This window comes from Trichosporon asahii (genome assembly GCF_000293215.1).
Source record: "Trichosporon asahii var. asahii CBS 2479 unplaced genomic scaffold scaffold00018, whole genome shotgun sequence".
In the NCBI taxonomy this organism is placed as follows: domain Eukaryota; kingdom Fungi; phylum Basidiomycota; class Tremellomycetes; order Trichosporonales; family Trichosporonaceae; genus Trichosporon; species Trichosporon asahii.
In genome coordinates, this window is record NW_014040906.1 from 61,297 (window position 1) to 80,495 (window position 19,199).

At 63.0% G+C, this 19,199-nt stretch overlaps 8 protein-coding genes across 8 annotated transcripts; 3 read left to right on the plus strand and 5 right to left on the minus strand.

Annotated features, from left to right (window-relative positions):
* Positions 1-547: 547 nt before the first annotated feature.
* A1Q1_07959 (uncharacterized protein) lies at positions 548-2,341 on the plus strand (the record flags this gene model as incomplete). The annotated part of the gene is made up of 1 exon (XM_014326145.1): positions 548-2,341. The coding sequence occupies one exon, from the start codon at positions 548-550 to the stop codon at positions 2,339-2,341; it is 1,794 nt and encodes a 597-aa protein (XP_014181620.1).
* A 330-nt stretch (positions 2,342-2,671) lies between these two features.
* Positions 2,672-5,767, minus strand: A1Q1_07960 (trehalose 6-P phosphatase; the record flags this gene model as incomplete). Its single annotated transcript, XM_014326146.1, has 1 exon — positions 2,672-5,767. The coding sequence occupies one exon, from the start codon at positions 5,765-5,767 to the stop codon at positions 2,672-2,674; it is 3,096 nt and encodes a 1,031-aa protein (XP_014181621.1).
* Positions 5,768-6,361: 594 nt separating this feature from the next.
* Positions 6,362-7,918, minus strand: A1Q1_07961 (vacuole protein; the record flags this gene model as incomplete). Its single annotated transcript, XM_014326147.1, has 4 exons — positions 6,362-6,764; positions 6,895-7,086; positions 7,302-7,695; positions 7,858-7,918. The coding sequence occupies 4 exons, from the start codon at positions 7,916-7,918 to the stop codon at positions 6,362-6,364; spliced, it is 1,050 nt and encodes a 349-aa protein (XP_014181622.1).
* Positions 7,919-8,315: 397 nt separating this feature from the next.
* A1Q1_07962 (uncharacterized protein) lies at positions 8,316-10,548 on the plus strand (the record flags this gene model as incomplete). The annotated part of the gene is made up of 3 exons (XM_014326148.1): positions 8,316-8,348; positions 8,392-8,487; positions 8,527-10,548. 3 exons carry the CDS (start codon positions 8,316-8,318, stop codon positions 10,546-10,548), a joined length of 2,151 nt encoding a protein of 716 aa, XP_014181623.1.
* A 98-nt stretch (positions 10,549-10,646) lies between these two features.
* On the minus strand, positions 10,647-11,646 carry A1Q1_07963 (glycoside hydrolase family 24 protein; the record flags this gene model as incomplete). The annotated part of the gene is made up of 2 exons (XM_014326149.1): positions 10,647-11,465; positions 11,545-11,646. The coding sequence occupies 2 exons, from the start codon at positions 11,644-11,646 to the stop codon at positions 10,647-10,649; spliced, it is 921 nt and encodes a 306-aa protein (XP_014181624.1).
* A 1,497-nt stretch (positions 11,647-13,143) lies between these two features.
* On the minus strand, positions 13,144-13,746 carry A1Q1_07964 (uncharacterized protein; the record flags this gene model as incomplete). Its single annotated transcript, XM_014326150.1, has 2 exons — positions 13,144-13,412; positions 13,539-13,746. The coding sequence occupies 2 exons, from the start codon at positions 13,744-13,746 to the stop codon at positions 13,144-13,146; spliced, it is 477 nt and encodes a 158-aa protein (XP_014181625.1).
* Positions 13,747-14,472: 726 nt separating this feature from the next.
* On the minus strand, positions 14,473-15,930 carry A1Q1_07965 (adenosylhomocysteinase A; the record flags this gene model as incomplete). Its single annotated transcript, XM_014326151.1, has 4 exons — positions 14,473-15,204; positions 15,309-15,635; positions 15,680-15,713; positions 15,761-15,930. 4 exons carry the CDS (start codon positions 15,928-15,930, stop codon positions 14,473-14,475), a joined length of 1,263 nt encoding a protein of 420 aa, XP_014181626.1.
* A 666-nt stretch (positions 15,931-16,596) lies between these two features.
* A1Q1_07966 (uncharacterized protein) lies at positions 16,597-19,059 on the plus strand (the record flags this gene model as incomplete). Its single annotated transcript, XM_014326152.1, has 5 exons — positions 16,597-16,800; positions 16,847-17,893; positions 17,937-18,558; positions 18,605-18,635; positions 18,726-19,059. The coding sequence occupies 5 exons, from the start codon at positions 16,597-16,599 to the stop codon at positions 19,057-19,059; spliced, it is 2,238 nt and encodes a 745-aa protein (XP_014181627.1).
* Positions 19,060-19,199: the final 140 nt, after the last annotated feature.

A 19,199-nucleotide genomic window follows, 5' to 3' on the forward strand; every position in this document is an offset into this window, starting at 1 on the left:
TGAGCGCCGAACACGGGGGGCTTAACGAAACACCCGTGTTCGGCGCTCATGCCCAGATTCGGCACCATGCCCCAGTGCTCCTCGAGGAAGTCGCCGTCGCGCCCGCTGATGAGGTAGACGACGTTGCGGGGGTCCGCCGCGAGCGCGGTAATGGCCGCACGCGTACGCTCGGTCGGGATCGCCTGCGACGGCACCTTGACAATCGGCGTGAGGGTTCCGTCATAGTCGAAGAGCATCAGGCGCTTCTTCGCAGACTATGACCTCGAGTCGGCCTCCTCCTCAGGGTCGGGGCCGCGATATGAGCGTGAACGCGCCCCCGCGCGCGGCTTCTTCGCCGGCCGAACGGGGTCGCGCCGCCTCATGCTCCTCGGTACACTGATCGTCGGCGCGTTGCTGTTGCTGCATAGGAGTGACCGCGTAAGTCTCCCTTCCACGCATTGCGCAGCGTCTGCAAGGACTAGGCCGGGCCGATCGGCGGGGCGCAGCGGCGCAGACAACACAGACAATTTCCATTGTGCTTGGCGCCGATAAGCCCGTAATTACGATCATGGTTGCTGACACGCAGGTCAAGTTCCGCCGCCCCGACCTCCCGAGCCTCAGCGACACGCCCCACTCGCATTCGGGCAGCAAGCAGGGCCGTCCGCCGCTCTACACCGACGAGGACATTGACGCTCCCCTCGACACGGGGCGACACGTGCACTCGCCTTTCTACGGCGGCCCCTCGCGGCGCGCGATCGACATTGCCTCGGACCCGCTCCCCGTCAACGCAACGCTTCGCGAGCGGCTGGACGTGTGGCGCGCCGCGCCAGGCGGGAGGGGCGGGGACGACGTCGAGCCGGGGCAGTTTGTGCAGTGGTCTCTGGAGCGGTGCAGCAACATTGCGCGGCAGACGAACGAGCACATGGTCAAGACGTTTGCGAACACGTGGGGCAGCACGACGCGCGAGTCGCTCCACGCCCTGCGCGAGGAACTCATCACGTACATGGAGGGGCTGATTGACGGCCCCGAGCTGCGCAACACGGGCAACGGGACGGGCATCGTCTTCGTCGCCGGCAACGCGGACACGCTCCTCCGCACCAAGTGGGCGGTGCAGATGCTGCGTTCCTCTGGCTGTTCTCTCCCCGTCGAAATCGCCTGTTTCCCCGAAGAGGCGCCGGGGGAGGACGACGCGCCCCGCCGCGAGCTCGCCGAGATGGACGCGATTATCCGCCCCATAGCGGGCGAGAAGAAGAAGCCCGAGGGCAAGTCGTACCACCTGAAGGCGCTTGCCGTCATCCAGAGCCCCTTCCAGCACGTCCTGTACCTCGACAGCGACAGCGTGCCCGCCGTCGACCCCGCGTACATGTTCGACGCGCCGAGTTACAAGCGGCTGGGCTTCTACCTCACGCCCGACTACTGGAAGACGTCGGCTGTGAACCCGCTCTGGGCCGTCATGGGCGTCGCGTGCCGGGACGAGTGGGAGGTGGAGACGGGCCAGGTGCTCGTCGACAAGGCGCGGCACCTCGATGTCTTCCACCTGCTCGCGTACATGATGCGGCGGCACGAGACGTGGTTCCGCTTCAGTGACGGGGACAAGGACCTGTTCCGCTTCGCCATGCTTATGCTGCGTAAGCGGTGGGCCGTCCCGGAGCGGTGGATCGCGGCCGGCGGCCTGCCAGGCGACACGCTCACGGGATGGTGTGGGCTGAGCATGGTCCAGAGCGACCCGTGGGGCATGCCGGCTTTCGTGCACTACAATCTCCTGAAGCATGTGCCCTCGGGCGTTGGGCGGGGTTTCTCCTGGGGACGCCAGAAGCAGATGCCCCTGTTTGACTCGTGGCCCGCCAAGGACGGAGAGACGCGCGAGGGCATGCCAGCCACCGAGCCGGAGAAGAAGGAGGACGACCGCTGGGGCGACATCGACTGCGACATGCTCGCCGACGCCGACGACTATGGCACCGCACGGGCTCCGGCGCCAGAGCGGACGCGCCGGCGCGCGGCGAGGGAGAGAGGCGCCAAGGCCTTCGTGCACGGCGGCTCCAATTCGGCCTTCTGCATAGGCTTGGAATCCCGCGCCCCCCGCTCGCCCGCCACGATCGAGGCGGACCGCGCGGCCAAGTCGCTGAGGCAGAAGGAGTACGAGGCCGAGAAGGCGCGTTGGGCTGCAGAGGTCGAAAGGCTGCGACAGGCCGGCACGCCCGAGTCCGAGCTCCCGCCCGAGCCGCAGAACGAGGATGCGGGAGAGGTCGACTGGGACGCGAGCCCGATTGAGGACGTCGAGTGGAAGAATATGGACCAGTTCCGCGACTTTGAGCAAAGAATTTATGATTTCGGCTTTGAGCCTAGCGCGAAGGGCTTATAGTCTGAGCTTGAAGACGACCTCTTGTAGCATATACCACCCGCATCTTGTTACGTTGTACACCCATGCCACGCTTTACGATCCCATGGTCCGTTGCATCACACTCTATAGCTGTCTAAACAGTCCTGGAGGCAATCTACACTTCGTCTTCCTATCGTAAGATATGAACTCGTCCTCATACAACTCTCCTCGGTCATCGTCTCGCTCGGTTGCTCGGTCCTGCTTGGCGGTTAACGGCTGGCGATCGTGACGTCAGGATCGTCCGGTCACTTTACCAGTCGCATGCTCCGAGCATACCAAGCGCTCGCTGCTCGCTCGCTTCGCTCGCTCGCCTTAGAGCTTCGACTCATCCCCCAGCCTCAGCTCCTTGATGTCCCTCCCGTCGAGCAGAAACTCGAGCGCGTCCACCACCTCGTCGGGACACGTGACGTGCCAGCTCGCGAGCGTCTTCTTGGCTGGCGGCCCGACCGTCGTCGTGAACACGCTGTCGGGGCGGATCTTGATCTCGACGTCGGGGAGCAGGTCGGCCTCGTCCGGCTCCATGGTGGATGTGATGCCGACGGGTGGCTTCATAACGACGGGCTCGCCGTCGCGCGGCCCGCCGGGCGGGAAGATGGTGCGCAGGGACCGGAACATGTCCTCGTCCGTCTTGTCGTCGCCGGCACAAAAGACGAATTCCGCGTCCGGGTTCTCGTACACGAGCCGCTTGACTATCTCGCCCTTGTTCACGGCCAGGGGCCGGACCTCGAGGTTCTTCTTGCCGACGAGCACCTCGATGGGCCGCCTCGGTGCGAGCGACGACTCGAGCAGGTCCAGCGCCTGCTTGCACTGGAACTCGCCAAAGGCCGGGTCCGCATTCCGGTAGTGCCACGTGATGCTCGCCTTCTTGAGCTCGATCGTGCTCCCCGTCGTGCGCTCAGTGTAGTACCGGAAGATGTCCTCGACCTCGGACATCCAGCTCATGTCGAGCGTCTCGGTCATGTTGTGCCACTCACCCGATTCGGGCGTCTTAACGAAACACCCGTGTTCGGCGCTCATGCCCAGATTCGGCACCATGCCCCAGTGCTCCTCGAGGAAGTCGCCGTCGCGCCCGCTGATGAGGTAGACGACGTTGCGGGGGTCCGCCGCGAGCGCGGTAATGGCCGCACGCGTACGCTCGGTCGGGATCGCCTGCGACGGCACCTTGACAATCGGCGTGAGGGTTCCGTCATAGTCGAAGAGCATCAGGCGCTTCTTCGCCGGCCTGTAGGCGCGCAACATGCCGAGCGCGTCGAGCACGGGCGTCTCGTGCGCCGTGTGCTCGTTGCCGACGTTCTCGAGCAGCAGCTTGACGATGGTGGCGGCCCACGTGTGCGACGTGTGCCCCACGACAGACTTGTACAGCGACGCGTGCCGCCGCTCCTTCTCCTCGTGGCTCATGCTGAGGCCGTGGTTGATCGCTTCGGCGACGCCGAGCAGGTCGTGCGGGTTCACCATGAGCGCCTCGCCAAACGCGGCGCTCGTGCCCATGAACTCGGACAGGACGATGGGCGACTTGTTCGTCTTCTCCTGGCACAGGATGAACTCCATCGACGTCGTGTTCATGCCGTCGCGCAGAGACGTGATCAGCGCCAGGTCCGCCACACTCAGCAGGCCAAAGTACTCGTCCCGCTCGATCGCCTGGTGGTAGTGGTGCACGGGAGTAAAGTCGAGCGAGCCGTACGTGCCGTTGATGTGCGACACGAGCTCGGCCACCATGCGCTCGAGCTTGGGCGACTCGCTCAGCGCCGGCGTCGTCACCTGGATCAGCACGACCTTACCGCGCCACTCGGGGTAGACCTGGAGGAATTTTTCAAACGCCTGCAGCTTGTTGTACACGCCCTTGGGCGCGTCGAGCTTCTCGCGCCCGACGATAATCTTCTTGTCGTAGTAGAGCGAGCGCAGCGACTCGCTCTTGGGCAGCACGCCGGGGCTGTCGCGGTCGTGCGACACGCGCTGCACGTCGATGCCAATCGGGCAGTGCGACACGGCGACCGTCTGCCCGTTGACCTCGACGCCGTTCGACGTCGACTCGTACCCGCACACGCGGATGCACGACGACACAAAGTGGCGCGAGTACGAGTAGGTCTGGAACAGCACGAGGTTGGCGCCGAGCATGCCGTCGAGGATCTCGCGGCGCTTCGGGAGACAACGGAAGATTTCCGAACTCGGCCACGGCGTGTGCATGAAGAGCGCAATCATGGGGTCGGCCGCGTGCGGGTCGGTTGACGCCTGGAGGTGCTGCCCCAGGGACGTGTTGACGTTACCGAGCAGGCCCGCGACCCGGCTAGAGTTCGAGTTGGCCGAGTTCTCGAGCTGCATGCCCACGGCGGACGGGCTCGTGTTGATGATCGTGTTCCAGGAACCGTTCGAACCGAGCTGGTGGCCGAGCTTCTCACGGATCATCTTGGGCGTGAGCAGCAGGTGGTAGTCGTGCACGATGATGAGGTCTCCGGGGCGCCAGACCTGCGCAACCCGCGAGGCGAACAGCTCGTTCGCCTTGACGTAGGCGCTCCACGAGGGGTCGGGCGAGGGAACCGTCGCCGTCGAGTCGAGCCACAGCAGGTAGTGGAACAGCGGCCACAGCGTCGTCTTGCAGTAGCCCTCGTAGTGGCCCTTGGACACATCGGGCGGGAGGAAGACGGGGACGTAGGCGAGCGCGCCCTCGCCCTCGCGGTCCTCGACCTCGACGATGCGCCGCAGCTCGCCCTCAATGTCCTCCTGCTCGTCCGGCGTGATCTCGTTGTTGTAGACCATCAGGTGCGCATCCGAGTCGTCCTTAATGAGCGGGTGCAGCTCCACCTGGTCCGCGAGCAGCATCTTCTCCTGGTGCGGGTGCGGCGTTGGCGTCTCGGGGGCGGGCGCCTCGGGGTTCGCGGGCTTGTAGAGAATGTCGCCCGTCCACCCGACGACGACCTGGCGGTGCGTGTCGGACAGCGAGCGCATGCCCGAGATCATGGCCGTGTGGCCCCTCCGGGCGTGGATCTTCCATTTCGAGTCACGGCTCTTGATCGTCGCCGTGTCCTCGGGCTTGAACTCGGGAGTGATGGGGGAGAGGAGGCTCGGGGTGGGGTCCGAGGCCTCGGCGGTGCCGAGCTTGATGATCTCGACGGGGAGGTGGTGGCACACATGGATGATGCGGCCGGACAGGGGCATGCCGCGCGCACGGTGCATCGACTCGAGGCGGGCGACCTGCTCCCGGATGTCGGCGAGGGAGGGCGGGGGCGCCGGAGTCGGGTCCGGGTGGATCGCGTCCATCTTGTCCATGGTGGGAGTCACGATGAGCTTGAGCTTGCAGACACGGGGGGAGGCCTTGAGACGGCGGGACGGCCACCGGTGCAGGTCGTGGGGCTCGAAGGGCTCGTACGGCTCGATGAGCTGCTCGAAGGGCTGCGGCGGTTCAAGGATCATGGTGCGGCGTTGCAGACGAGGTTGAGGAGAGCAATGTCAGCATGAGCGATCGCAAGATAAAGAGACGGTGACGCACCTTGGAGGGGGGCGTGCGGGGACGTGCTCAGGCAGGGGGAGGCGCTGGGCGTTGTGAGTGCGTGGTGGGGGCGTGGAGTGTGTGTCGCGGCGATGAGAAGTAGATGAAAAGAAGAGATGACAAGGTGGTGGGGAGGAGTCTGACGATAACGATGGATGCATGCGGACTGTCTTTGCAGCGGGGGAGTCGCCCGCAGTCACCGCAGTCAGCCATACGCCATGCATTCTCTCCCTCTTAGGCTCTCTCTCGAGTCGCGGCGGGCGGGCAGAAACGGCAGATTCCCCCATCCGCCGGTAATCATTTCCCTTAGCGAGGTCTGCGATGAATGATGATGTCAAGGCACCCGCACCCCGTCCAATGACCAATCACTCACAACCCACCCCTTTCCACCTCTCTCACACTCCAAACACAAAGATCTTGCTGACCTTGGCCAGCCTCGCACCCACACCCACGCCACTGACGTACAACCCCGCGCAAACCTTGCTGCGCCCAGTCTCGGAATACATACATCTATGTCATCACTCATAGCGTCGGTACGGCGGCACACGGTCGCTGTCAGCGCTCACCGTCGTGTCGCTGTCCCGCCGTTCTGCTTCGGCTCCCAGCCCCAGCCGCACCTCGCGCGTCAGCGCCTTCAGGTCGCGCAGCGCGTCGCGGTCGTGCGCAAACACGTGCCCCCGCGCATACTTCTGCATCCGGGGAGGCGTGAGGGGCCACGCCGCACGCGCGACGTCCCGCGCCCACTCTCCCCAGCTCGCGGCAGGGAGCGTGGCGTCCCCGACCATGACCTGCCGCACGTTGCGCGCCCAGCCCAGGTCGTACACGTTGATCTCGCGCGCTTCACGGCGAAGCCGGGTGCGTTCTGGCCGGGTCAGGATGTGGTCTGGCCGCCAGGCGCCGGGGAGGCGTTGCCGGCTGCCTCTGGGGCCCAGAGCCTCAAGCGTCGCGCGCGTGTCCGCGTCCAGCAGGGCTGTTGCCGGACTCCGGTCAATGTCCTCCAGCGTCGTCCGGTTGTTCCTGGCGTCAGCTCGAGGGGATATTCTCAGCTTACATCATGAGATACCAGTGGTAGCCCGCGAGACCGCCGAGGGCGAGCGCGAGCGATCCGCCGATGATCGCGAGGAGGAGGAACAGCACCGGGGTGAACGTGAGCTGCAGCGCCTCCATGTCGTTCTCGGGGTACGATCCGCCGTCGTACCTCGACGGATCCTGGAAGAAGCGATACGCCTCAAGCGCAGCCTGGCTGCACCCGAAGAGCGCGAGGAGGGCCGCATACGTCACAAACAGTACAAAGTACTTGTAGTTGTGGTACCCGATGCAGTTCGCGACCCACGGGCAGTGGTGGTCCACTGTCGTCAGCTTTGTCCGCACGTCAGCTCACTCTTCAGCACACACTGTCCGCAGGAGCGGCAGTGGTGGCACCGGTCGGGCTTCCACGCATCGCATTTCCGACACCACCGCGGCCCGCCCGTGTTGCTCTTGGCCATGATGGCGATCGGGCCGTCGAATCCATCGAGGAGTGCGTCCGTCTCTTCCGGCGCTGCGGGTTCGGGATCGCGGCTTGGACTGTTACGCAGCAGGCGCAGTGGTATGTCGTCGTCATCGGGCTCTGGGATCGGCGCGGGTCGAGCGACCGGCGCCAGCGATGCAGGCGGGGGAACCCCCTCGAGTAGCGGGTTCTCAGACGGGGACGCCTCGTGCGCCTCGTCCCACTCCTCGTACCCCGGCAAAGGACGGGCGTCGGGCGGTGCGAGCGACAGATCCGGCGCCAGCGGGCGATGCGCGACCACGGCGATGTATGACAGGACAGACAAGCCGAGCAGGACGTGGAACACGGTAACCCTGGGGTCAGCTAAACATGTCATACCCGTTAGCTCACTGGAGGATGAAGTAGGGAATGTCCTTGCGGTGCAGGAGCACCTCGCTAATGGACACGGCGAATGTGAAGGCGAGCCATGTCGAGACGATGATCAGGAGCACGCCTGGAGTCAGTTAGGGCGATGGGGCGACTAACCGATCACTGGGAGGAAGTGGACGAGACGTGGGACGCCGTCTATTCGCTCGAAGACGGACATGCCAACGTCTATGCTTGTGAGATGTCAGATGTCAACAACAGGCAGCGATGTCAGTCCGAAACCGCTGTCCCAGGGTGCTACACCGCCTCCACCACGCGAGAGCTTTCCCACGACCGCAGCGGCTTCACTCCGCCACCCTTCCTTCGCTTCTCACTGTGAGAGGTAGGCTGAGCAGCACAAGCATACGCATACGTGCTCCTATGCATCCGTACTGCTTAAGCAGGCCACTTCCACTATAAGGACCGCTCCTGCGTAGCACTCGGTGGCAAGATAACGCCCAGGCACGGAGATGAGCGGCGGGAGTAAAGGCGTGGCTCACGTGACTCACTCAAAAGTTGCCGGACCAGGATCCAAATATCCAGAGAAACGCCTCCCAGCAACAACCAAACCAGCAACCATGGGCAGGAGAAAGGGAGCATCCGCTTGGAAGGTGGGCTAGAGCGCACCTACTTGGCTGACATCAGAACCGCAAGAATGCGGAGCCCAGGCAGAACAGGACCAACGGTCCCCGCTGGAACGACATCACCCCCGACAAGATGGTCAACGAGCAGTTCGAGGAGTACTACAAGGTAGCTCAACAATCCTCTCCAAGCTAACCCCAGGCCCAGAAGATTGTTCCCGAGGACGAGTGGGACCAGTTCATGGACACGCTCAAGGTCGAGCTCCCGACGACGTTCCGCGTGACCGGTTCGCGCGCGCACGCCGACGTTATCAACAACCAGATCAAGGACCTGTACGTCCCGACGATGCAGAATGTCGAGCTCGACGGCGTCAAGTACGACCCGCCCAAGCCGATCCCGTGGTACCCCGAGCAGCTCGCGTGGGAGATTGCCGCGCCGAAGCGTGTTGTGCGCAAGAGCGAGCCGTTCAAGCAGTTCCAGCGCTTCCTCGTCGGCGAGACCGAGGTCGGCAACCTGTCCCGCCAGGAGGCCGTGTCCATGATCCCGCCCCTGCTCATGGACGTCGAGCCGCACCACGTGTGTCTCGACATGTGCGCGGCCCCCGGCAGCAAGACGGCGCAGATCATCGAGGCGCTCAACCCGCACCACACCGAGAGCACGGGCATGCTGATCGCCAACGATGCCGACTACAAGCGCACGCACATGCTCGTGCACCAGACGGGCCGCATGCCCTCCAAGGGCCTCATTGTTGTCAACAATGACGCGACGCAGTTCCCGAACATCTCCCTCGGCCCCGGCGCCGGCAACATCAAGTACGACCGCATCCTCGCCGACGTCCCGTGCTCGGGGGACGGCACGATGCGCAAGAACCTCGAGATCTGGAAGAAGTGGGCGCCGTTTGACGGCAACTCGCTGCACACGGTGCAGCTGCGCATCCTCGAGCGCGCCATGAACATGCTCAAGCCCGGCGGCCGCCTCGTGTACTCGACGTGCTCGTTCAACCCGTCCGAGAACGAGGCCGTCGTCGCGGCCGCGCTCAACACGCACCCCGACTTTGAGATTGTCGACGTCGCCGACAAGCTCCCCGAGCTCAAGCGCCGCCCCGGCATCCACGAATGGAAGGTCGCGACCCGCGACAAGGACGAGAACATCAAGTGGCACGAGTCGCACGAGGCGTACGAGGCGTACCGCGCCGAGTCGGGCTCGGAGCGCGACAACAAGAGCCCCCTCCCCGCCTCGTGCTGGGCGCCCGCCAACGCCGCCGAGCTGCACCTCGAGCGCGCCCTGCGTCTGCTGCCCCACGACCAGAACACGGGCGGCTTCTTTGTCTGCGTCCTCGAGAAGAAGGGCACGAGCGAGCCGACGGTCGTCCCCGCCTCGTCGCTCGTCAAGCGCGAGGTCAAGTCGAAGTTTGAGGAGAAGGAGGAGGAGGCTGTTGCCGTTCCGGCCAAGCGCGAGCTGTCTCCGTCTGCCGAGGAGAGCGAGGCGAAGAAGCTGAAGAGCGACGCGCCGCAGGAGCCGCAGGACAAGAAGGCGAAGCGGGACCTGGCGTTCCGCGAGGACCCGTTCGGGTTTGTGGACCCGTCGCACCCCGAGCTCGAGACGGTCAAGAAGTGGTTCGGGATGACGCCCGACTTCCCTGCCGAGAACCTGCTCGTGCGCAACGAGTACGGCAACCCGCTGCGCACGATCTACATTGTCAACGACCTCGTCAAGGCGGTGATCCTCAACAACGACTACACGCGGCTGCGCATGATCAGCGCGGGCGTCAAGGCGTTTATCCGGCAGGACTCGCAGAGCCGCTCGGACATTCAGTGCAAGTGGCGCGTGTCGAGCGACGGCATCCTCGGCGTCGTGCGGTACGTGCCCGAGGACAAGATTGTCAAGGCGGGCATCCAGGAGCTCCGCACCTTCCTCGAGGAGATGTACCCGCCCGTGGCCAAGTTTGAGGGCGCGTTCCGGGACACGTGCGAGGCGGCCGAGTTTGGCAACATGCTCGTGCTCTTCGAGGCCGGCGAGGGCGCGGGCGGCAAGCTCAACCTGCCCCTGTACCTGCCGTGCTGGAAGGCGAAGAGCAGCATGTCCCTCCTCATCGACAAGCGCGAGAAGAGCGTCCTCTCCAACCGCGTCTTTGGCGAGGACATCTGCAAGCCTCGAGACTCCCGCCATGAGCACCGAGGCCACCCCCGCCCCCACCGACGAGGAGGCCGCCATGAACGCCTAGACTAGTGTTATGCATAGATACCATAGGCTGTGGCGAGTCACTGACATTGAGCACGTGGCAAAGTTCCAACATCTGATTCATTCACTTTTACTTTGTTATGACTCTACTTGGCACACTTGGGCCAGGCCTCGGTGGACCCGGCCTTCTTGGCGAGCGCGACCTCTGCGTTCCTGCGCCTAACAAGGCCCTGGAGCACGTTTCCGCCCGCGTGGACGTACTTGGGGAACTCCTGGGCAAAGACCGTGCTGGCGTCCTCGCCCTTGTTGAGGCGGCCCGCAAAGTCCTTGAGCACGCCACAGCCGAGGTTGAACGTGAAGCTCGTGAGTGCGGCGTACTGGTTCTTGTTGAGCTTGGCGCCGCTCGTGAGGTACTTGGGGAAGCAGGAGGTGTAGCTCGGCAGGTCCTTCTTGAGCAGCTCGGTCGCCGTCGCCTCAGTGAGAGGGTACTTGAAGCCGGTGCCGGAGCAGGAGCTGTCCTTGCCCCCGTTCGCGCAGAGGTGGCCGTATCCGACCGTCCAGAGCCCGACGGGGTCCTTGTACGGGTTCTTGAAGAAGCCCTCGAACTCCTTGATCAGGGCGATGCCCGCGTCGTTGATCGACGGACAGGGCGAGACACTGCCGCCACCGCCGCTGCAGGCCGCAACGACCGGGTTGGTAGTGCCCGTCGTGACGTAGTAGTCGGCGACGAAGCAGCCGTCGGTCGTCTTGTCCCAGATCGTGTTGCCGCCAATCGACTGGCCGCGCGAGTAGCACGAGAGCTTGATCTTGGTGCCCTTCGGGTAGTCCTTGACGATCTTGCCGGACGTGCTGGGGCTGGAGCGGCAGTGCAGCGTCTCCTTCACGGGGTAGGGGCCGGGGCCCGCGGCGAGCGCGGAGACGGCGAGGGCGAGGGAAGTGATAGCGGAGAGGAGCACTGGGGTCAGCTGGGTCGCGGGGCGGACTCACTGTTTGTTCAGCGCAAGTCGATGTCTGTCTCGAGCAGCAGCCGGCCGTCTTATATACCTTTCTCGAGCCCAAGTAACCATCGTCGGCAGTCTCCCCGACCAGCTCCTCCCCACGCACTGCGTAACAACGTGCATCCCGCGCTAGTCCTTTCTCGGGCATCAGGAGCATGTAAGTCCAATGTGCCAACTTCAGGACGCTCTAGGCCAGATGACCGATCGATATGACATCTCGGTCTCCTCAGCTTTGATCCGTACACCCGCTGCTGCAGCCGGCACGTTCCCCGCGTGACACGGGTTCCATGGTTTGCCAGGAATAGCCAATTCGCCGATCTGCCCGCAGTCCGAGAGCAGAGAACACGTTCCATGCTTCCACGCTTCCATGGGCATGCTTCATGCTTCACACTTCTCGCTCATGCTCACGCTTCCGGATCCGAAAGTGGGCAGTGCAGTGGAGCTTCCGAGCAAACTCTGGCCCGCAATTAATTGAGTGTCTCAAGATAGCGCAACCTTAATGGTGACAGGGATGGCAGGTGGGCGTCGTGTTCGGAAACGTGCCGTGTTCGCCGCAGTGCTTCTGATGGGACCGGGTTGCCGGAACGAGCGATGTGCACGACAGAACATGGGTGGAGCGGGCGGTCGTCGAGTGTGCAGAGCTAGGTTCTGAGGTCGCTTCCGGGGTGCTAAGTATAGAGAGTGGTGATGCGGACTGACGTCAGGGTGGATGTAGCTTACACGGCGAGGCGTCGACGAGCCGGCAGTGCTCTGTATCGAGGGCGAGGCAATGTCCTCGAGAGTGCCGCCGTGAAGTCCGAGCATCGGAGTCCGCCGACGATCGAGGTAGCTACGACGACCGCTCCGGCCTCGGCATCAGCTTCGATTCCGAGATGCGGGCTGATATCTTAATCTTATCTGCCGGTCGTGCCTGTGTCGTTCCTTCCTCTTTGCGATCATACAACTGCTGGTGGCTCCACTAGCCTACGACGCATTACATCAGTTGGACCCCTCCTGGATGATCGTGAGGATGGGTCAAGAAGTGCTGGGGAGGAGTGGAAGGGGACGTGTCACCGCCCCATTTGTGCAAAGACGACAAGGTGTCGCTACGAGAATGACAACACAGTTCTGGATGACATAGCCCGAGTTAGGGGAACAAGTGTGCAGAGAATTGGCAATCTACAGAACTGCTAACATCAACTAGGGCAGACGCGCAGGCCCGCTGCGCGTCCACACGAGCGGTAGCCTCAGTCATCGGGGTTCCACATCCACGGGCTATCGCGACGTTTCCCCAACACCTGCTCCGTCAAAGATCCCTGCTCCGGAAACCCCGCCTTCTCCAGACACGCCTTGCTCATCACGTCGGCCATCTCCTCCACACCCTCCGTCCCGTCGAGGCGGGGGTGCCGCCACACGTGCATCTCGCTGTTGTTCACCATCCCCTCGACCGCCTTTACATCGTCAGTTCCACTCCATGGGGGGAACTTACAGCCTCGAATCCCATGTACATCTGCATATCGACGAAATCGACCCAGTCATCGATGGGCTTGTCGGTCCAGGACGTGCCGGGCTCGCGGTCGATGATGATCTCGGGGCCGAGGGAGTCGTGCGGAATCAAGGGGAAGCGGGCGTACCTTGTGTCAGCTTTCATCGTGGACGAAGTAGCTCACAGTTCGCGCTCGCGGAAGAGGGCTGCGGAGATCTGGAGCAGGCCGTCGGACCACCAAATGGCCTGGTGGTCGCTCAGCCTGGCTTTGCCGGGCTTGCCTGGCTCGGGCCTGGGTGACTCCTCGGCCAGCACGGCCAGCAGCGCCTCGGCATACTCCCGCACACGCCTCTGGAGATGCGCCTTGATCCGCACCTCGTTGCCGGCAATCCGGTCCTTCTCGCGGTTGACGTAGGCGATGCCGTTCTCGATCCATCGGTGAGCCTTGGCTGAGCACGGGTCAGCTTTCAGTCGCACGAAGAGTCCAGCTGCTGCGTTCTGGGCACTCCGGGGATATGCTCAGGATGCACTGAGGACATGTCTGTCGGATTCCAGAGCATAAGAGGGGGACATACCTTCCTCCTCCTCCTGCTTGCGCGCATTCTCGCGCAGCAAGGCCAGGCTAAATGGAGGCTGGTTTTGGAGGAAGGAGAGATCGATCTCGGCGAGGGATGGGTACACGCGTCGCTCGTAGAGCGTTCTTGCCGGGTCGGTTGCGGGGTCGTACTTGACGGGCTTGGGCTCGGGGGAATCCGCCTTCTCGGTCTTGTCGCTGTTGGGCATGGTTGGATGTAGTGTCGACAGCGCAAATCTGGGGTGGCAGGGAAAGTTTGAGGAGACTGAGAGATCGGGCCGGGTTAGCAGGTTGTTATATATGTGCGGATTGCAATACGCGGGATGTTTGTCGCGGCACGGTGGAGTGACTGTTGCGCCGCTGCGAAACTTCGAGTGCGACGTGCAGGGGTGTGCGGTGTGAGTGTGGATCACGATCTCGACGAAGAAGCGATCTCGTCCAGTTTCAGATCCGGTGCAACGAACGGACTTGAAACGTGCCAGAAGTGTCACGATGCGGGCGCACGGCGACCGGATCCGATGCGTCAGCGCCCTACTTTGTTGGATCAGCCGATCCGACATTCGGCAGATCAGACCTGTGTGACACACACTCGATAAGATATGGTGGACGGCGGAGTGGAGGTCCAGTGGCACAAGGTCCAGTGGCAGCTGTCGTGAGTGGAAATTCGAGAAATCTTCGCGACAACTTGCAACGTCCTTTTTCGTGTTGCAACCATTGAATTCATAATATATCAAGGTGCAGGGGGATGTGGAAACACTAGAAGCAGTTGATGCTGGATATTTTGTCGTTTGCGTATATGTACAATGTTGAGACTACACGGGTTTAATGATGTTGGGGACTGCTCACGTCAGCCACACTTCTGCATTTTTTCGACCATATCTCGCCCGTTTTCCAACTTACAATCGATCTGAGACGTCAGGAAGGACGCCAGGAGCTTAGTAGCGGTAGTGCTCGGGCTTGTAAGGTCCCTCGGGGTTCAGGTCCAGGTACTCAGCCTGCACCGGGGTCAACTTGGTGAGCTTAACGCCAAGCTGCGTGAGGTGGTTACGAGCGACCTCTTCGTCCAAGGTCTTTGGCAAAACATACACCTCCCCGCGGCGGTACTTGTCGCCATCGCGGTCCTCCCAGAGAGCCACCTGGGCCAGAGTCTGGTTGGCGAACGAGCAGGACATGACAAACGAGGGGTGGCCAGTGGCGCAGCCGAGGTTGACGAGACGGCCCTCAGCGAGGAGGATGACGTGGCGGCCGTTGGCCATGGTGAAGCGGTCGACCTGGGGCTTGATGTTGACGCACTCCTTGGCGTTCTCCTTGATCCAGGCGACGTCGATCTCAATGTCGAAGTGGCCGATGTTGCAGACGATGGCGTCGTCGGGCATGACCTCGAAGTGCTTGCCAGTGATGATGTCACGGTTACCGGTGGTGGTGACGAAGATGTTGGCGCGGGGAGCGGCGTCCTCCATGGTGGTAACCTCGTAGCCGTTGATGACGGCCTGGAGGGCGTTGATGGGGTCGATCTCGGTAACGAGGACGCGGGCACCGTAAGAACGGAGCGACTCGGCGCATCCCTTACCGACGTCACCGAAGCCGGCGACGACGGCGACCTTACCGGCGATCATGACGTCGGTAGCACGCTTGATGCCGTCGACGAGCGACTCGCGGCAGCCGTACTGGCTTCGTCAGCAAAACGATGCACACACACAGACACGTCGTGATCCTGAACCGGGTGAAACACGTGATCCACCCTCAGGCACGACGATTTCTGAAAACTCACGTAGTTGTCAAACTTGGACTTGGTGACCGAGTCGTTGACGTTGATGGCGGCGAGCTTGAGCTTGCCCTCCTTGGCGGCACGGTAGAGGTGGTGGACACCGGTGGTGGTCTCCTCCGAGACACCGTAGATGCCGTCGAGGTACTGGGGGAACTTCTCGTGAACGAGGGTGGTGAGGTCACCACCGTCGTCGAGGATCATGTTGAGGGGCTTGCCGTCGGGGAAGGCGGTAAGGGTCTGCTCGATGCACCAGAGGTACTCCTCCTCGGTCTCACCCTTCCAGGCGAAGACGGGGATACCGGCGGCGGCGATGGCGGCGGCAGCGTGGTCCTGGGTCGAGAAGATGTTGCACGACGACCAGGTGACCTCGGCACCGAGAGCGACGAGGGTCTCGATGAGGACGGCGGTCTGGATGGTCCTGGATGTCAGCGGCTGTTCAGAGTGTAGTGACTTACATGTGGAGACAGCCGGCAATGCGGGCACCCTTGAGGGGCTGCTTGGGGCCGTGGATGCGACGGATCTCCATGAGACCGGGCATCTCGTGCTCGGCGAGCTCGATCTCCTTGCGACCGAAGGCGGCGAGGGACTCGTCGGCGACCTTGAACTTGATCTGCTGGGGGGCCATTTTTTGTTTTGGAAGGGGGGGTGGGGATGAGGAAGAAAGAAGAAATGGGTTGCACGTTTGTAAATATGGGAGAAAGATCGGGGAGACCCTGGGGTGAGTGCTGGAACGCAGGCTGAGGACCGGCTGTGACTGGCTGAGTGAGGGCTGAGAAAGGTGTGTGCATGTGTGAGCTGACGCGGGGGGGGCTTGGGCGCGCGTGCTGTTGTAGGGAGGGCACCCGAAAACTGCCTCCGCTAATCGGGCTATAGCATGTTGGATGATAGTCGTCCGATGGGCGGGGGAAGACGCGCGCGTACGGCGCACCGCGCGGCGCTCGACTCTCCGGAGCTGCTAAGCGGGCACTGGGCCACTGGACCGGAGGAATGTCGCCCGCCCATCCCGATCCTGCACACACTCACTCACTCACTCAACTCTCACACGCACGCACACCCACACACGCACACACCCACGCGCGCAGCTCTGCCCACACGCCACGTACACACAAGCTCTGAAATTTTATCACACCGCCCCTGTGGCACCGCACGGGCCCTTCCACCACCTCCACCACCTCCACCCTCGTTTTCTGCTTCCGCTCTCCAAGGCTGCTCAGGGAAACACACACGTGAAACCCACGCACCCTTCTGCCAACGATCCGATCGAGCGGCAAGAAGCAGGGCGTGCCGCCTCATGACGCGCACATCGATCCATTCTGTGACATCCACCCGCGACGACCTGCGACGACCTTCCTCCGACACTCTCCTCCAGACCCTCCTACCTCTCGTCCACCAGGCTACCCTCCCATCTCACACTATGGCCATCACCCAGGACGGAGGCGGGGCAGGCGCATCGGGCTCCCTCTCCGTCGACGAGGAGACCGACCTCGCTCTACTCGTGAGCTCACCTTGCCCGACACATCACTGATCATCCCCAGGACCAGCACTTGATCAAGACCAACGCCCTCAGCCAGCGCATGAAGAGTGAGCATCACTCCCCCTCCCCTCCTTGTCTTCTGACCGCAGCCATCCTGTCTCAGCTCGACTCGCGCCTGTCTCGACTGGACAAGTCGGTCGCACCCCTCGGCATTCGCCAACTGTCGTACACCTCCAAGAATCTCGATGCCGTGCTCGAGACGCTGGCGCCTGGATCAACGGCCGCAGCCCGACCACAGCCTTCCCGACAAGAGTCTTACAACTCTGCAGCCCTCGCAAGCGTGCACAGCAGCATCATTGACGTCCCCCCACCGCCCGTGGCCGTGTCGACGCAGAGCAGAGCCGACAAGCGGCGGAAGCACGGCTCGATCATGGACCGGGGAAGGGCTGTCTCTCGGCCAGACAACGTGCCCCGCTGGCAGGAGGAGGAGGCCTCCATGTCGCCCAGCGTCGAGGTGCCGCCGCCGTCGCAGTGGGACTCGGGTATCTCGTCCGGCACGGACCGGGGTGTGCTTGCGCGGGTACCCGATCTGTCGAGCCTGAACGAGTACATGGCTGCGCTGCAGGGTGTGATCCAGGAGCTGGAGGACATGAACCGCGCGCTGCTCGAGGGAAGGGGTGGCGACCGGGCAGCTGGCGTCGAGTCGCTCGGCAACCTCGTCGAGGAGGCGTACGGCAAGCTCGTCGAACTCCTGCTCCGGAAAACGAAGGAAGGCCTTCCACGGCCGTTCAACCCCGCGTCGCTGGCCGGCTCGACAGTGCCGCAACCGCTGACATGGTTCCCCGAGTTCCCGCGCATTCGCCACCTGTCCGCCCCGCTGTCGACGATGGTGTACCCCGACGAGCCAACGTCGAAAACGACCGGTCTTCTCGCGCCGATCTTTGACGACTGCATCGCTGATCTCGGAGGCATCCGCGGCGAGTGGTTCCGGCAATCACTCGCTCCCGCCGCAGCTCGTGTGGACGAGGACGGCGGATCTTGGGATGCGAACCAGGGCGGGGAGAAGGTCCGCGCCGTCATGAACCTGTGGGAGGGCTTCCTGACCGCTGGAGAGGTAAGCTTAGAATCTGTCGATCATAGCTGACGATCAGGCGGAGGTCGCGCTGCAATCGCAGCTGATGCCTGGTGCATCTGGCGAAATGCTCGTCGGCAAGGTGCTCTCTTACGCGACACCAGTGCTGACCGGTGTCATGAACAACGTCACGGCCAGCATCAAACGTGACCTGACGGGGCAGACCATGCTGCTTCTCGACCTATACGCGAACCTGATCGAGTTTCAGGCCAAGCTGGACACGCGCCTCGGCCAGATCTTCGGGACGCGGGAAGCGGAGGAGGTCGCCGCCGTGCTGCCGAATGCGATGGCGGTGCTGAAACAGCTCGCCCAGCGGTCCTTCCCGGAGCGACTCGTCGACATCCGCAACCCGTCACGGAACAATGTGGCCAACGTCGGCGTCGACCCCGTCACGCACTCGACGCTGTCGTACCTCGAGGTGCTGCCCAAGTTTGGCAGCGTCGTGGACGGTCTCCTGCGGAGTGGACGCGGAGAGCGGTCATGGCTCATGGGCCTGCCCCCGCCGTCACCAGCCAAGAGCGCAGAGGAGGAAGGCGGCGTGCTCAACCTCTATGTGGCCGACATTCTCGGCGCGCTGATCCAGCACCTCGAGCAGAAGGCCGGACCCATGCGCAAGATGGCATCCTACACCTATCTCCTGAACAACCGTGAGTTGTCCAGCGATTGACACTAACTCCCAGTGTCGCACATAAGAAATACGACCTCATCGTTCCACGCCGACTGCGTGGGCGTCTCGGCCGAGAACATGATGAACAAGGCCTTCCGGGATGCCAAGGCGTAAGCTTTCTGCCTCCTCTGCTAGCTAACATTCCAGGCGATACCTCAGCGAATGGTCCGACCTGACAAAGTTGCTCCAGCACACGGCGCACGCGCGCTTCGGCGTCGGCGGCGCGTCCGAGAAACAGTCCACGAAAGAAGCAGCAGCAGCTTTCTTTGAGCGCCTCGCCGAGCTCGAGACGCAGTGTCGCAGTTATCCGCTGAATAGGGCCGATCCCGACCTTCGCGACCGCGTCGGCGCCGAGGCGGACGAGATTGTCAGGACGGGGTACAAGGCGTTCTGGACCAAGGGGCACAATAAGGGTTTCGACAAGTATCTCAAGGGCACGCCCGAGGATATCTCGCGCAGGGTGCAGGCTGTGTTCCGATGACCCCACGGCCGATCGGCCGAGGGGCCCTTAGTTCCCGGGTTGGAGGTCCGCCCTTCGCGCAATCGAGACCGTCGTAGAGCGTAGAGCGTAGAGTAGAACTCTAGTTGTAACAGTAGTACTTTAAGTCTAACATAAGGAGA